This window comes from Lates calcarifer, linkage group LG5 (genome assembly GCF_001640805.2).
Source record: "Lates calcarifer isolate ASB-BC8 linkage group LG5, TLL_Latcal_v3, whole genome shotgun sequence".
NCBI lineage: Eukaryota > Metazoa > Chordata > Actinopteri > Centropomidae > Lates > Lates calcarifer.
This window is the reverse complement of record NC_066837.1, coordinates 7,364,410-7,382,575: the sequence shown is the minus strand read 5'-3', so window position 1 is coordinate 7,382,575 and position 18,166 is coordinate 7,364,410. Positions and strand designations below refer to the sequence as shown.

General features: G+C 40.7%; 1 protein-coding gene across 1 annotated transcript in view; it reads left to right on the top strand.

The window, feature by feature from the left end:
• Positions 1-18,166, top strand: part of lrba (LPS responsive beige-like anchor protein) — a 177,479-nt gene that overhangs the window by 78,215 nt on the left and 81,098 nt on the right. Inside the window, 1 exon segment of the mRNA XM_051070266.1 lies at positions 6,361-6,527. Coding sequence (XP_050926223.1) covers positions 6,361-6,527 — 167 coding nt within the window.

The window sequence follows — 18,166 nt, the reverse complement described above, 5'->3', positions numbered from 1 at the left end:
CTGAGAAGAAGTGAACCCCTGATAAGTCTTGCTCTGATATTGCTGTATTGATTTTTGCCTCCATACAAGCTCTGCTTGAGCCTGCTGGAGCCAACGGTTTCATTTTGCACTGCCACAATAAAAATAACAGGCCAATGAAACATCCCCCCTGAGGGCGGGGGTGGAGGGTTTTGAAATAATTTTCAGCTATGTCCCAGTTTTTAAAGCGTTGTTCCTCTGTATTGTGTTGCAGTTGACGCTGTAGGTTGGTTATTGTTTTGTGAGAAATGGACCAAAAATAGGCCTGCAAAATGACTCATTTTGGCTGTCACTGTGTTGCGCTGGAAGTGAGCAGGTTTGTCATCCAGCACCAATTGCCAGAACATGATCTGCATCCTACTTCCACTAGACTTTACTGCATGTGAGAAGTTAAACAGTGGCACCAAATCTCAACCAAGGCGCCAGAAAAGAGAATAATTCAATACATAAAAACAAATTTATGTTTGTTCCTTGTCAGAATTCATATCATTGAGAAGGCATTGATAGAGGAGCCTTTTGATTTAGATACCCTTTTGCCTCAGAGTCATAACATATGCTTTCTCTCTCTCACTGTCTCTCTCTCGTTCTCTCTCACACTCTCAGTGGCTCTCTGTGGGACAGAATTGAGTTATCTTTGGCCCTGAGAGTAAGTTATTACAGTGGGCTTAGGGTGAAACAGAGATGAAGATAACTAGGGGGAAATCCAATTACCTTTTAGGGTTCTCTATCTAATAGGATCCTTAATGTGAAGGAGATCTGCAGATCGGATGCTGCTGCCCAGCACAACAAATGATAGACTCTGATATCTTCCAGAGGACCAGGAAGGAGAGGGAGCCCTAGAGATAGAAAGGAGGAGAGAAATCGAACTCCCTCTTTTTATGGGGCTGTTCATTAGGGATGAAATGTGGTGGGCTCAGGGGCACAAGGGCAGATAAGAGGGTCCAGATAGGGAAGAGTGAGCAAGACCAGTCATTTCTATTCTTTCTTACCCTTCCCTTCTGCTCAGTCTTTTTCCTTTTTTATATACCCACTTGATTCATCTTCTGCTGTTATATGGAGTAATTGAATTGACTGTCTGAGAGATTCTGTGAAAGCCAGACGATAGCGGCTAATTAGTGCTTGGCGTCATTGTCTTCCCTCTGCTGAGCTTGTAAAACGATCCGGCCCCTCTCCCCACGTTAATGACATTAACATTGAGCTGATGCTCATTATGTTCTATTATCATAGCACAGGTCTCTGGAAACTTGCGCATCACAGACCATCTTACAGAGCTGAGCATCACAGAGTGAGCCGGGGCAGGAATGTACTGTAATAGCTTAAGTTAGGTCAGCTCTGCAATTTAAACACAACCAGCAGGCAGAGCAGTTCATTGATTACACAAAAACCTGTTTAAGAGAATTACTTTTATTGCTAAAGCAGAAGCAGCTCGCTAGACAAAGGTTACTGAAACACACACAGAGGGGAGAGCCAGAGTATCACAGCTCCCAGAGGCTATTTACACCACATCATTCCCAGCACTCAGACTGATAGCTGCCACCAACTGTAGCTTGCTGTCATGTAGTTGTCACAACTGTAATGTAGTTTGTCAGCAGGGCTGGATGCCCGGGCATCTCATTATAGGCAAATCTGCTGTCAAGAGAATGAGAGAAAAAAAGCAGAAAGATGTCTACATTTGTCATAGCATTGTGGCACAACCGTCAGGACAGCTGTGTTTTTTGAAAAAAGGCAAACTTGAATGAGAAATTTCATATGTGGCAGGACATGTTTTGGTCTTAGTTTCTGTCCATCCTCGGTAGATGCTTATTTTTTTACACCGTACAACATGGATTGTTTCACTCAGGATTGTTTCACCAGGAGAAAGAAATGGCAAAGTGGGGTACAGAGGATGGTTGGTGAACAGTAGGCTCACTCCTGTCAGCGTAATGAAGTCCCCAGGTACCTCCTCCGCAGCTCCCATCATTATGTGTGACCAGCTAACCCCGAAATATGACTTTACTCCACAGTTTCCCTTTGTTTCAGTCTGACGTAGTCTCTTTAGTCACCAGGAGAATGTTCTCTTGATTTTTATTTTTTTTATTTTTCCCCTTTCGGAAGGTGAGCTCACAATTCTGAATAAAGTTTCCATATTACGCTTTCCTTTTTCTTTTTCTTTCCTAGCTTAAGCAAATCACAGCTATCTCAATTTGTTGTGCTCTTATGTGGTATTTTGTTCATGTGTGTTCCAAATTTCATTTGGGAGAAAATTAAGTCTGCTGCTTAAATTTTGCACTGCTGATAAAGATTTGCTTTCACATTCAGTCTGAGTTTGGTGCCACTGTCCTGTTTTCATGATTTCAGGCAACAGTCAGTCCAGAGGACATGTATTTTTCATCTGGTCACATCCTTCCTTCATTTGACTATTTTTCACCTCCAGACGACAGTTTTAACACATATGATTTTTCACTTGGCATGACCTTGAAGCTGAGCCGGAGTCATCGTGCAAAGATGGCAGCAACACAGACTGATGTGGTGAGAGGAGGGTGCAGTTTTGCAGAGACAAGAGGTTTCTGGGTAGAGGAGATGAAGAGGCTGCCAGCCGAGCATGGTGACCAGTCCATTAAAGATCAGCCACAGACAGCGTGAGGGGAGGAACAGGGGGGATAGGAGGAGTAGGAGGAGAGATACTTTGATAAGTGTTGTGCCTGCCTTAACCTTGATGGCCGCTAGCAATGAGCTGATGCCAACAGCGGGGATCTGTTTCAACTGGATTAGATTATTTTTTTTCCTCCGGCGCTCAAGAGAGAAGAAAAAAAAAAAAAATCAATACTTGGGAGCACAGCATGACAGGAGCATCATTTCAGAATTGAAGTGGCTGTCAGGCATTGTCATTTGGTGACTTTTGTTCGCCATTGTACTTTTAAGCCCTCATTTTTCTCCCCCTCCTCTTCCTTTCACTCGTTTCTTCCCCAGCCCATTGTCTGAATTCCCCTGGTGACATTTTATGTTGCAATTTGAAAACTCGAGGGCAAGAGATCAAGTGCAAGAGAATCTCTTTGAAACCAATTGGTGGACTGGTTCGGCATCTACTTTTGTTTAGTGACCCCATCCTCCTTTCTCATTTCATCCTCTTGTCTCCCTAGACCTCAAACGTGTTCCAGGAGGAATTTATTTGTGGTATATTTGCATTCTCTGATACCAGACAAGGACAAGCCTGATGTCTCGCCTTCCTTTGGACAGTTTTTCTGCCCGTTTGTAAATGAAACCCTCTGGGAGAGCTTGTCGGCGGATGTGAGAAATTGGAGATTCTCGCAGAGCGATAGCCCAGCCTTGGAGAGTGTGTAGCCCTGATGTGCCACCAGTGTCAAGAGATTGCAAATCAAGCGCTTTAATAACATCTCTGCTGGTTTTGTTTTTTCCTCCTGTTCTCCGACAGAACCATGAGACCCTGGTTTTGTCAGTCGGCATGCTGAAGGCTCACTGTGGCATGGCAACACCACTAGACCTTTCTCTGTCACTCTAATTGATAAACATAGGGCTGATATCTTGTAATGAGCCTCCATTCTCCAGCCTATTATACTGGTTAACCCTCTCAACCCACAGAGGGAGAGGAGGAGGGGAGCCAAGGCATCATCTGACAACAACTACAGCATTTAGATAAGGCTGACACTGGTACAACACCAGCACTGTGAAACTCCTCTCCTTGTTTCCCCTGCTTATTATGTGTAGAATCAGCATGGCAAAAACATGAATGAGCTGCAGTGATAACTGCAACAACTGGTAAAAGCAGAAAGTTTGTGTATGTGTGTATTATTCACTGGTTCAAAATAAGGTTCAGCGATGTGATTAAAATGCATGTGCTGTGTCTGTGTAGGTGTGTGTTGCCATTTTCTGCCATTATGTGATTTTAGAGATGATTACTGTTCTTTTCTCCCCCCTTTGCACAGCCCATTTCCTCTCCAAACTCCAGCACACATCCATATTTATTTATTTGAACTGTGGATGAATTGTGGGAGACACGACTCAGTGTAATTGACTCGATTAATGCCAGCCATTATCATTTCGTCTTCACCAAGCTGTCTCCTCCGGCAGAGCAAGCACCCACGCCGGCCGACCCTGTCAGCCAGGCCATGTAATGGAAGGTGCTGCCCATGATTACAGTGTCGCAAGTCATAATGGTCTCACTGCCAGCAAGTTGTGCCCTGGTGGCTGTCTGGGTAGGAAGCTAACAGAGCATAGTCTGCCGTCCTTTTTCCTCAGCTGCACTCTTTTAACTCTGTAAATGGAAGTGCTTATATCTGAGCATGTCTTTTTATGGTTGTTTTCTTGTCAAAATATGCACACTGACTGCCTCAGTCACTCCAAAGGAGGCATGTTCCTGATTGCAAAAGGGAACAGATACTTTTAATTGACTTCTTATGTTTCCTCCACATTCTTTGAAAGGAATGAAAGAACAGTTTGTTTGAAAATACCCCTTTTTAGTTTCTGTCCTTTATCCTGTCAGTGGACCTGGATGGAAGTGAATGCAGGATGGCGCCAAGCGGGGAGATTTAGTTATTCGCTTTAACCTTCATAATAACATAACATAATAAGTCCTTCATAATACCAGTGCATATTCTCTGACTTCACATCAACGGAATGACCCCCAGAATTAACAGTGACTTGTCTTTTCCACTTACAAGCAAATCCAACTTTAGGTTTTAATGGCTCTACTTATGTGTTCAGCTTTGTTGGTTGTTATTTTAGGGGTGAGTCCGTGAATTTGGCCTTTTCTCCCGTAGTCGACTTTGGCTTTGGATATGAGAAAAGCCCATTACGGCATGGAGGGTTTGGGTGTTTGGGCAGGCTCAACACACAGGTGATGAAGTGTTTGTTTATGGTTATGAGTGTGAACCCGGCACTGTTGATTAGCCCTGCAGACTTTACATGTCTCAGACAGGGGCAGATGGAAACGGACTCTTTATAGGCCAGCTACTTATATCTGTTTAAAGGATTTGAAATCCTCATAAGCACATTTGTAATCTTTGGAAAGTGTTTTCTGTTGTCTCTATATCATTTTCTGGTTCAAGTATATTGTAAAGTATCTCCTACAATATTTTTTTCCTGAATTATTGAGTACACATCTAGAATAATTGGACTTTTTATGTCGTGCTCTGAGTCACTTCCTTTGGTCCAGCTTTCCTCTACGTCCCGCTCCTGCTTGCCTTTACCTTCACTGATCAAGATTAATGGGCACACAGCAAAGCAAAGCCTTCCCTGGTTTAAAATCTGAAACATTTACCCAGCGATCCCTCCTCCATACTCCCTTTACATTGCTGTTTCCCAGGTCATTGTACGGGGAAGGTCAAGGCCCACTTTAATGCCACACAAAGAGACACACAGATTGATAATTAAGGCCCAGCAGCCTGCAGAAAAGCCCCTCTGATGTGATTTATACCTATAGATTTTCTGTCAGATATGAAATGTTGTCGTTGAAATTGAAGAGGAGGACCCATTATAAAGCGCTTTACTGGTAACTTTGGGGAAAACAGGTTGCATTTGTTGAGCCATGCATTGAGGTTAATAATTACTGCGACTGTTGTACCGATGGGTTAGTTTAAAGCTAATTTCATAACGACAGTAGTATACAACCAATGCAGCATTAATAATTGAATGTGTTTTCGTTCTTAATACTGCCATTTGCTTTAGTAGCTGTACTCAGAGGAGATAATGTAAATGCACCATTTCAAGCCTGATAATTTATATGTCTCCATGCACTATACATAGCCCATGTTTTTTTTCTTGGTGCCTTCCCTTTTGCTCACCTTCAATAAGAACATCACTCTGAAACAGTTCTTTCAAAGTAAGCCATGAGTGCAACGTGAATTTAGAATTTTAAATTGGTTTTGAAATAAAGATTGGAAATCAAAACACTGTTTCAAATTATAGCTGTTATTTTCAGAAGGTGTTTTACTTTACTGCCATCACTGCGGAGTTCAAAGGCCCATTCTGATAACAAATTCCGACAGAGAAAAATGTCCTCTCTGTGCATTGTGGGTATCGTGTTATTTGGTGCGCCGGAGGGCATTAGTAAATACATGTCCACTGTTATTAATCAACATGACAAGAGGACAGAAATGACCCTATGCTTTTCATTTGGTTCTACTCAGAGTAGAGTTTCTATACATGAAAACCTTGTGTGCTGGTGTCTGTATTGTTTCTTCCTATAGGCTGGTTTTGGCCCTGCATATTATGTGCAAGATATTAATACATTTATATGCTGTATAATCAGTTTTTTGACACATTTGTAAATGTATCTGCAATGTACATGCTTGCGATGCCTTCACTTGTAGAATGTATGATGCATCTTTTCTCTTTCCCTTTCAGTCTAACTGCGCTCAGTACGCTGCAGAGAAGAGAGATGAGGAGAAGATGTGCGACCACCTTATCCGAGCAGCCAAGTACCGCGACCACGTGACAGCCACACAGCTCATCCAGAAGATAGTCAACATCCTGACTGACAAACATGGAGCCTGGGGAAACTCTTCCAAAAGGTAAAACAAAAACTCTGTCCAAAAAAAAAAGAAAAATGATTATAACAAAACTTATTCCCTAATATTTTTGAATTTATTGTAATGGGAGGAAAAAAAAATCAGTGGTGCTGTTGAGATTTCCTTTGCTCAGTCACACTACCTCACGCAAATATATAATACATTTTACATTATGTACATGTTTAATTTATTCTTTACAGATGACATTTGTTTGCCTGTTTTGTTTTATGAATTTAATTATGAGAAATATTTGTACAATTCTATATTTATCATAATTATGTTTCCAACATGCCAAGTGAGTGAAGTAAGTGAAGCACTGTATAGAGCCTTTAATCAAGGGGATGCACCTGTTTTGTTTTTTAATGAACGGAGTTCTTAGCATCTAATTTTCTCAGCCTTGAAAATTATTCAAACCACTGTAATGGATTTAATCTCATAATAATCTTTCTCTTCCCCCAATACTCATGACTTTGATTAAATTAGATTTGCAAAGGTGAAAATGTCAGCTGTGGGTTGAATGATGCATTGACTCAGGAGAGAGATGAAAGCCATTTAAACAGCTCCGCTCCCATTAAGAGCAGAGGGAACCTTATCCTCTGTGTTTGTTCCACCAAATAGGCAGCAGAATCCAATGCAGCTATTCCCTAATGATGGCTGTTTGTGCAGGTAGTGTGTAATAGTGAGCTGGAGAGACGGCCGCTGGCTCACGCTTGTTAGACTGAACCAACTCTCTGGAGACTCGTCTGGCGAGGGTTAGTTTGCTTTTGGATCAGGAGTCTATCTCTGGCTGCCTTTGTTTTCCTTCTCCAGTTTGTTCTCTTATATCAGGATGTGGTGCATTATTTGTCATATTTTTCTTTGCTTGATCCCATCTCCTTCCCTCCCTCGCCTCCTTCCATCTCGTTCTTTCTATTAGTTTCCATGTGTACTCACATGAGGCTATGCTATTTACTATGGAGATTGTGTTCTACGAGCTCTGGCCAGAAAAGTCCCCCATTACTGGTCCTTTATGCTGTTGTGCTATTGATGGTTTTCCTAATGGCTGCCGATGGGCTCAGGGAGCCATTGGCACTGGGCCTTGGAGTGCAGCGCTCTTTTAATAAATCACAATCAGTCCTGTGCCATTACATCAATATTTTTGGTCAATTACTGTGAAGGTCAGGTGGTGTAGCTTCGCACCAGAGCCCATGGTATGCGGGCATGGGGGAAACATCTGGTGCCGCAAACCCAGGAAAAGAACAAGTAAAATAAGAGATGGACACAGGAAAAAACCTGCATACCTGCAGCCGTCCCAATATAAGAGCTGTTCTTTCCTTAATTCCACTCATATACAATGCGTGTGGTGCAGCAACATCCCTGCCTGTAAATAAGAACGTCAGGGGAAGGATGGGCACACACACACACACACACACACACACACACACACACACACACACACACACACACACACACACACACACACACACACACACAATGAAACCTACAACCTTTTTCCAGCTGTGAAAATGAGATCCAGGAGCACAAAGACAATACGCAGCTATGATTACGACCTTTTGTTGCTCGGGTGTAAAAATCCAAGCCTGCCTGCTCACACGCCATAAAAACGTATTCCCCAAAGTTTCCATTCAATAAAGAGTCTGAAAATGAAAATATTATTTTCTCACAAGCTGATGGGAATTGTTGTTTCCTCACGGCAGGCATCTAATATCTTCTGACATAGTGTGACCCGCCTGAATGCAATTTGTGTCTTAATATCCAGCTTACAGCAGCCCTGGCCTCTGGAGAAAAGAGGTGTTAGGTGATTTTCCCTTTTCCATTCCCTAGCTTTGTCTTTTTTTGTCGGTGGTTCTCTCTCTCTCTTCCTTTCTCTTCATCACAACACACAATTTCTTCTCTTTCTCCCTCACTCCTTGTCCTTTGCTCCTTTTTTTTCACTATCTACTTCAGTTGTAACACTGAGTGTCCAGGGAGGATTCCCTCCACCAGACAAAGGCAGTATCCATCTGTCATCTAGTGTCAAGACATAGACAGATCCACCGCCAGACAGACAGGGTGACTACCTGTCCATCCATACATTTCTGTCCCGGTGCCTTGAGACTCAGGTGTACAACATGCCAGCCTGCTGTCTTTTTAAGATGGGGGGGGGAAGTAAATGAACAGGTAGCAAGATGGCCACAAATGAAACAACTGGCAGATGTCATTTTTTTCTCCCTCTACATTTCTCCAATTTTTTCCCCTCCTTCCTTTGAGCTTGGGTCCACTGAGCATCCAGACTGCTGTGGTGTTTATTTGGGTCAGGAATCATCTTTCATGTATATGACACCTAGACAAAGTCGACGGACAGAGAGGGGAGATGAGGGCAGATGATGGACAACGCCAGCTCAGAGTCTCTGGGGACGTGCACTACTCTCCTCTTTTTTTCCCCCTCTCATACCTTCTCTTTATTGCATTCTAATAGGCTGACTAATGTACCATGGAAATTCACTCTGGATGCATGAAGCAGGGAAAGTAAAAGGAAGGTGACTGCAGCTGAAAAAAGGTTGGAGTGTGATGTAAAGGCAGTATGCACACTTCTTTACCCAGAGCTGTTGTTGACAATCTGATGTAACCAGTCTGTTTGAGGCAAATGGAAGCATTATTCAAGATGCAGAGGTTTAGGTATACTCTCTGGCATTTGTTGTTCTCCTACTTTGTTTTACTCTTTTCTTTTAAGGCTGCATCAGCATCCTTTTTATTCCCAGTTTACTCTAACAATCCTCACCTACAGCTAGCCCCCCGAAACACACACACCCCGAGCACCAACTCCTCTCCCTCTGCTCCTCCTCCCTCATATAAGCAGCTCATTTTCTGCAGCACCACTGCTCTAATGGACGCCCTTAGGCTAGAGGCTTCCCAGCCAAGGGACATCCATCTTTTGGCATGTCAAACTCCCGCCCGGCAAAAAATCTTTGTGATGTGCACTCCAATTTTTCTTCAGTAAATCAAATCTTCCTTCCTTCAGAAAGACGAATGCTTTAGGGTTGGAGTGTTATAGAGAAAATCAATGCCAGCAAAATTGAAACAGTATGCCCCCGTATTGATCGGCCTTGTGAGATCGAAAATGAACAGCTTTGTAACTGTTCCTCTGGACAGTTAGCTGACCTGTAATGGACAAACTATTGATATTAGCATTACTATTTTATCTTGTGCTATGTCATTTCACCAGTGCAGTATTGAGGAAGAAGCCAGAGCAGAACATTCACAGTTAGTGCCAGAAAAGGATATTTCCCACCTATCTGCTAATGATACAAAAACAGAGGCCATTGAATGGTGTCTGCACAAAATAGTGATGATGGTTTAATCTTTTTTTTTGTTAGGTTCTCTTTTAACAATACCTCTTCAGATAATATGGATAAAGCAGTTTATAGAAATGACTTATCCGTTAGATAGTTATTGTTAAAATACATCCAATGTCAAATGTTAGATATGCAACATTATATATGATGGATAAACAACGTAAGCACAGAGCCACTACTGCAATATCCATTTTCCAGTACCCACACTTTTCTTCTTGGACTACTACCAATCTCAGCTGTTCATTAGTGTTGCAACTGTGTTTTGATTATCATTTGATCCTTTTAATATTTTATGATCAATTTTTTGTGTCCCAACGTGTATTCAGTTTATAGTGATACATTTAATCTCTTGATTAACTGAAAATCTCTTATTTTTACAATTGTTTATTGTAGAAAAAAGTTGTCAAAAATGTGCAATTCACAGCCTCCAGAGTACTTGCTTTGTCTGACTATAGCACAATGCCGAAAGAGATTGCATTTATGGTTAATATAAAAGAAAGAAAAGCAGCAAATCCTCAAATTTAAAACCCTGGAAATAGCTAATGATTAATACATTTTCAGACTTGTTGTTAAAGCCCCTGAGAACTTGGTCTCAATCTTTAAATATTTCTGTACAGAATTAAATATTCAGGAATAAATAAGCCAGGATTATAATTAGAGTTCGAATAAAAAGAGTATGTAATGTTCATTCAGAGTTTAAAACTTAAAATTCTGGCAAGACTGTATGGGTGTGGTGTGATCAAATTTTATTGACAGTGGCATCTCCCTGGAAACATAAACAAGTGACTGTGCAACTGTCATCACATACAAACACTGTTATTCTAATTGGTCCACAAAAATATGCGACATCACCTTTTTCCAACTTTGCCGAGCCTATGTCAAATGACTGAGAGGACCACGGATGAAAGCACAAATATTGGAGTTTCTCAATGGAAATAATAAAAACAGTTTAATCTTTGGCACAGTTTTAATGTTAATGTAGGACACCATCATGCATATTAAGAAGCTGACGGAGGAAATAGGTTTTTCAGTGCCATTAAATCTTTTTTTTATTTAATTAGCAAATCAAATTCCAATGCCACTGCTCATTGTCCTTTAATCATTACAGACCTCTGGATTACAACTGTATCACTTCCAAGGAATCCGTTAATAATGCTCAGAACATACCACCGAGTTATGCTCGCTGCTGTGAGAACACATGTTCGCATACTATGTTCTTTAAATAAATGATTGCATGAGAGGCAGTGGCAGCCAGATACATCTATAGGCTACTTGTATATGTTCATTCCAGACTTAAATCACAATTATGATGCATAATACTGAATATAATGCATGTGTTAAAGCCCAGGTCTGCACAATGTCTGTGCTGCCTTGCGTGTATGTTTTATGGACACACTGTACATTACGGCCGTGCTGGTACTGTGCACGCAGAGCTGAAAAAGGAAATGGGACTCCAGGACGTCAGTGGAGATTATAACCATAGGAAACAAGAACATAACTGTTTAGAGTACACTGGCTCTCGGAAATGCACGACACGAGAGGGGCAGGAAGACAGAGGAAGAGAGAGGGCGGTGGATGGAGCGGGGGATAAGAGAGAGATATTTGTCACTGAAGCATCAAAAGTTGAGATGGAGACAAAGACAAGACAGGGACATTTCCCCCCCCACATCCTTTCCTCTAGTTATAGTATACACTAAGCCATACTGATGAGTGATTGTGCAAATCTGTATGCAAAAGGTTGAGAGCGTGTCTTGTTTGCTGGATGGAAAACTCTGCAGCTGCTGACTTATCTGGCCATCAGATTGCCTTTGTTGTATTTGGGAATAGAATAAACAGTGTAGATCCCCAGTGATTTTTGACTCTGATTTGTACTGATTTATACAACAGATTTTTCAGTTGTCTGCCCTCTACATTTTTCAGAGCAATTGAATATTATTTGCACTCTAACCTTAAAGGGTTACCTAATCCTTATGTTTCAGAAAAAAAATTTAGTAAAATGTTACAACATCATTTGGTCAGGATGGCTGTTAAGTTGCATTTACAGTAGATAATGTTTGAAATTAGCCCTTCTTTACATTGAAAAAAGTCCATTACTTTGCATGGTACTTAACTGATCATTTTTAACTGGTAATGGCTTTTGGTTTGCTTATAAATACTTGCAGTCTAAACACAAACATGACCCGATGTACTGAGCAGTGGCAGCTGTAGCAGTACGCAGCTCCTGTCTCATCTAAGGCAGAGACAGTTGTTTCCTTTAGGTCCCAGTCCTGACTACTTCAAAACCAATTAGCTGGGACTCGGGTTGTGCTCATCCATCTGCCTTGATACTGTCATAAACATATAGCATAAACATAGCTGCGCGAATCAACGCGAGCCTGCCTTCAGCTGTGTTCATCTTTGTAAACCAGAGTCTCAGTATCGCGCAGAGATCTCCAGCACCAAAGTCCTTAAACGGGTTTAACGTGAAACCCTCCACCTCATTAATCATGCACAGTGACATGTGTCTGGGAGCGAAAAGTTGTGATGGGGACAAAAAGGAGCTTCCTTAAATCTCTGGGGAGACTGTTTCAAGTTTGACAGACATGCGTTCCATCAGTTCCATGAAATAACGTGCCACGAAGGCCCTACCGTGCAGTCTGGCTCATGGATATGAATAAGAATATAGCCTTAATGATAACATTTACCTCGACTGTATATACAGTACAGTGGCTGGGGCTGTAAGGAATAGTAACAAAGTGTCATGGTGGAACATATTAACAGCTGATGATGTCCATATGTTAGCATGGTTAAGTGTTGCAGTGTAGACTGAGACTTAAAAAATTACACTCACTAGATCATTTAAAATGACTAAAAAAAGTGGATAAGTGAAAACTGGTACTTTTAACTGTGGCGGTGATCCCCCCCCCCCTCCAAGAATGCTTTGGTTACCCAATTTTTCTTATCTTTTTTTTTCTTTTAACCAGCCCTAGCAGATGAACTCAAATACCCTTTCATGCATGCCACCTGTCATGTTCCCAAATATGCTTATTTAAATGATGTTAGGTATCACAATTGATCATATACAAGCTGATCTTAAAATATAAAACCTACAGCTGGTAGTTTGTTAGTTATTGTGACAGTAAATATACTCACCAGTCTAGAAGAAATGGTACAAGTTCAGCATCAAGCTACATTCCCTCATTCAACCAAGTGCTGTCTTCAGCAGAAAACAATGGCAATGTTTTGCTTCTAGTTCTACCACTTATTTTCCTCTACTGAGGTTAAAATGCTAACCAGCTCACTGTAGTGTCCACACTGCCCTGAAGAAGTAGCACTGCTCAGAGGGCGCATTCTAACCTCTTGTACTGGAAATGCCGAATTGCTGAAGCTCTTGGCAAGCGATAATCACCACCACCCACTCCTGGCAAGAAACTGTGTTTGGTGGCAGATAAATTTACGAATAGCCCCTTTAAAATCCTGGCTATATAATGTATATATATTGTCATGGTGTGTTACCTAAACTGGAGGTAAGGGTGGACAAGAGGTTTTCAGTTTAACCATTTTACTGTAAGCCATTTATGCCATTTGGATCCCTTTCTTCATTTTTACCCTATCAGTGTTGTCTGTCCTCTCCCCAGCAGCTCAGAAATGTAATGGAATCCTTGTTATGAAGTATGAATGAAGGCCGCCATCCCAGAAAGACCAATTACACCATCCTGCCTCGGTGCCTTGCTGCTCACAGCTCAGTGTGACTCTGTAGCAACTCTCAGATTTATGAGTTTCATATACCCTTAAGAAAGTATATGGCCTTGGTGAAGCAAGGTCATGATAAAAGGTGCTGATCAATATCTGAATGAAAAGCCATTTGGGAAGTTTTTAGGGCTTTTTTTCCTCCTCCTTTCTCCCTGGACGCAATATCTGCAGAGTATTGATTGTCCGGGGCCAGTAGTTAGTCAAAGGCTATCTCCTTTGACTAACCCCTTTGCAGCATGTCAGCCCCCCCTCTTCCTTGTGATAGATTGGTATGCTTCTAGCCACTGTAATTACACCATGGGACCAGCAGGCCATTTATTTTGCTACTTTCACCATTTGCCGAAAAATCGCCTTTATCTTCAGAATCCAGTGCTTTCTTGTGCAACTAAAGCAGGAAAAAGGACACATAAAACACTGATGTTCCCTGGTATAGAGAGCGGAAGACTGAGGATCATCCTTTACTTGTAGATCTTTAGTTTTTATTCCTGCTGTAGATTTACTTTACACCCCCATTCCTGTGTCTGAGCTCAAGTTCAGCGCCACCCTGAAAGGGTGAGTTCAGTGTTGAAGCTCTGTGATCTTAAGAATGGATATTGATAATAGATAAAGGGAAATAGTGAAATTCTGATTCACTGTTAGTTGCAGATAATGATACTTGGTACAGCAAAAAAATTGAATAATAGGAAATATAAATGAAATAACAAAAGACTCAGTGGCCACTTTATTAGATGCACCTGTGCAGTCTAATGCAAACCAATGCAACAACTCTGCCATAAATTCTGCCTTTTTGTTGATATTGTCAGAAATGTGTACATTTTAGAGAGGTATCTTTAATTTTGAGGGAATCAGAATATTAGGCACATCTCTGCATATAATGCATTCCAGTATAAGACATCAAGTATGACCTCATTGCTAAAACGCATAGTTAAAATAATACATTTATGACAGTACCAAAAAAAGGCTAGAGGCATCACAGTGGATTTTCTGCTATTTTTGCATTTGCATTGTAAAATTCTAGAAGCGGGCCTTTATCTGGGTAGATGCTGCTGTTGTTGTTGTCATTATTTAGTTTTATTTTTTATTTTTTTTAATTTATATTGTCAAATGAAGTGATAACTACATGGCCATTATAGTTAGTCAGACTTGTGTTTATATGATCGTCACAATCACCGTGTGGTGGAATTGCTTCACTTGATACAGCCCGCACCATGCTGTAAGTGCTGTATAATGGGCACAGCCGTACGATGGAGAGAGGGGAGGAGGTGCTCATGAATAGCAGACAGCCTTGCTAGATGAGATTGCCGAGCCTTGCAGTCCTGTATCACACTGAAGCAGGGCACGCTAGTACACAGACACGACCAATCTGTTTATGATAGTAGCTGAATTCTAACGAGCAAGATCTGTTCCATTTTTTTCTGTTTTGTGTAGTTTTATACATTAAACTGAAATTTACGATGGTCGACTTTTTAAAAAGTTCAGTTTCAAATTTTGTTTACTTATTTATTTATTTTTTTTAAACAAAGTGTTTTTCTGTGAGACGCCTTAGTTGGTTTTGGCATTTGAGGTGTAAAGTTAAACATGGTCCCGTATTTGTGTTCATAGATGTGGACTTTTGGAAAACACCCTCCCCAGACTTGACCTTGAGCTCCTCTGCTGTGTTTTTCTTTTGGGGTGTGTTGAAAATGTGGGTACGAGTTCAGATTTGTCATACCATTCAAGATCAGCTCTGAAAGCTAGAGGTCAGAAGATTATTACAATGGGCCAGTAATGGCAGAATTATGCAACTCCGGTCCAGTGGATGCCCTCATTACCTCGCAGCAGTGGTGATAAATGGCCTTAAATGCATGTTGTCAAAATCACAGGAAAAATGTGACTCTTCATCAAAAATACAGATGGTACCACTTCAGTGCTGAAGCAGTGGAAGTCTGTATATGCTATTTATTATGTCTTTGATGCTTAGATAATATTCATGAGGCAAACACTGAAGCTATTTTTACATTAAAGAATAAAAACAATTTTCATTGGATTGGAAATAGCTTTTTCACAGCAGGTTAAACATTCCTGTCCTTTGGTCAATATTTACAACCTTACTAAACACAACACTTTTACCTCCCATGAAATCTAATATAATCAGTGTGTAATTGTCTGGCTTTTTTTGTCTGTGAATTTACACTGAGTGTAATTGCTGCTAATTGGAAGGTACACACTAAGCTGGTGGTAATTAGGGCCCGATTTGCATTATTTCATTTGGCTGCACTGCATTGTGGGGAGTCTGAAGCCTCTCGCCTCACACCCATGGGAGCACTTTGATCCTCACAAGCCAGTGATGTTGCAGAGATGCAATATCACTCCCTCTTTTTTTTTTTCCAGATCGCTTTTTGAAAGCTCTTGGATAAATTGGAGTTAATTGGGAGGAGTGGTAGGTGCTTATGTTGTCTTGGTAATGAGAGTGTGTTCACTCTTGTGTGTTAGCAGTGAAAAGGGAGTTAACAAAAGAGTGATAAAACTTAAAGATGTAAATTTATACACACTGTGGTTCAGTGTGAGTGTATTTCTATCTTCAGATTTTTAGTTTTTTTTTTCCTCTCTAATCGTATAAATACACTTCTGATCACTCATTGCACAGTATTTAAGTTCATATAAAAGACTTGATCTGTGATTAATAATAAGGATGGGCAAAATTACATGTAGACTGTTGTTGCCGGGTCTGTGACCCTAATGTTACCCCTGGTAAATCGTGTAAACAACATTAGCTGAGGTGAATTAACATACACACATGTGGATGGTCTCCTGTACACCTCATTGGAGAGGGATGGATAAGCATTATTGCACATATAGAAAATCACCTCGGCAAGCCTTAATCATGCCAAACAATTTCAGTGGGAAGGTATTTGCTCCTGTTTCATTTTAATTTGAGTCTGGAGATACCAGCGACGCGATCGCTGCCACCGTTTGACAAAGAGCCAGTGCTCCAGCAACCGGTCCTCAACATGACAAATCCTCAATCTATTCCAGCTCTCCCGTTTCTTCTAAACACATGGTTTATGCAAATCAAAGCAAAATGATCCTGGGGATAGCAGCAATGTTTGAGCAATTTGAGGACTGCCAATGGGAACTGGCATTAATATAAAATAAGCAAGGGGAGAAATCTATTCTGCATATGCAGGGTCTCATTGACTGTACCCAAATTAATTTAGCAGAAAGGTTATGAATGACTTTTTGTGCCAAAGTGCGGTCGCTTGTAGTGATATATGAAAGCATATTCACTCTGCATGTCCTGCTTGCTATGATAAAGGTCATGTTATTTACATAATATCAAATGCTTTGAAGATAAACCCATGCAAAACAGTAATATTTTCTTCACCTCTCAATATTCACCCAAAGTAATTTCTAGCTTTCCCTGGAATCTGAATTCAAATGAAATAATACAAAAATAATCAGGAGGGGAAATTGTAGTTCCAGTATCAGTTTCTAATGTCATCTTAAAAACAAAAAGTTTTAAAGACTTTTAAAAACTGAGATGCATCTGTCTCTGGACAGACCTGTCTAACTGGATGTTGATGGATGACAATCATTTGTCCTTGTCAGCAAATGAACAATTGTAGCCATTCAAACGGCAGTGCTATCAAACTTTCAGGATCCGCAAGAGACAATCTATTAACATGTTTAAACCGGCCGTTTGATAATGATAAGCAGCATTGCTGGCCATCGTATACAACTACTGAGTAACCCTATAATCTCCATAATGTGTGATTGTCGAATAGAAGTGACTTGGATTGGGATGGTTTATTTTAGAGTTTCTTAATGCCAGATTAGTGTTATATTGAGGATGAGGGTAAACCTTAACACCCCCCCCCCCCCCCCCCAGGGAAATGGGGTTGGTGCTGTGGGAAACTATAATAACCTTTAACAAAGGAAAGAAAAATAAAATAAAATATCATAGAATCTTAAAAAAAAAAACTGTCAAATAATGTATAAAAAGTTTTTTAAATCTGATTCAAAATTAAAATGGTTTTAGCTGACAGTCAGTACCACTGACCTTATTTGACCAATGCTTTAAAAACACTAGTTATAATGTCATTTTAGTCACCAGCAGATGGATGTGCTTCTTGCTTGTTATTTGGGTAAATGGCACCAATGTGTCAGGGAATAGTTTATAGCAGAGGACATAGTTAATGTAGCTCTCTTGGCCCTCCACTTTTCTAAATGCTGTTCTTTCCAAATAAGCATTTCATTAATCCTGAACCAGCTCTCATACTAAACACTACATTTGTTTTGTACATAGCCGAGCAATGCCAGATCTACTTGGACACCAGCTCTGTTTTGATGTAAATGGACAATTTAGTAGCACTATTGAAATCTTAGAGAACCCACCAGTAAAATATCTCCTTGCAGTGTGTTGATGGTTTGTGTTGAGTTTATTAAATTGAAGGCATAACTGTTTTGTTAACTGATTAGGGAGTAAGAGCGTCAGGGCCACATAAAAGGGGAAACCTGAGCTCTCCCATTTGTCCTCTATGTTGGTAAACTTCCTCAAATTTACAACTCCAGAGTCCTCAAGAGCATCCAAAAGAT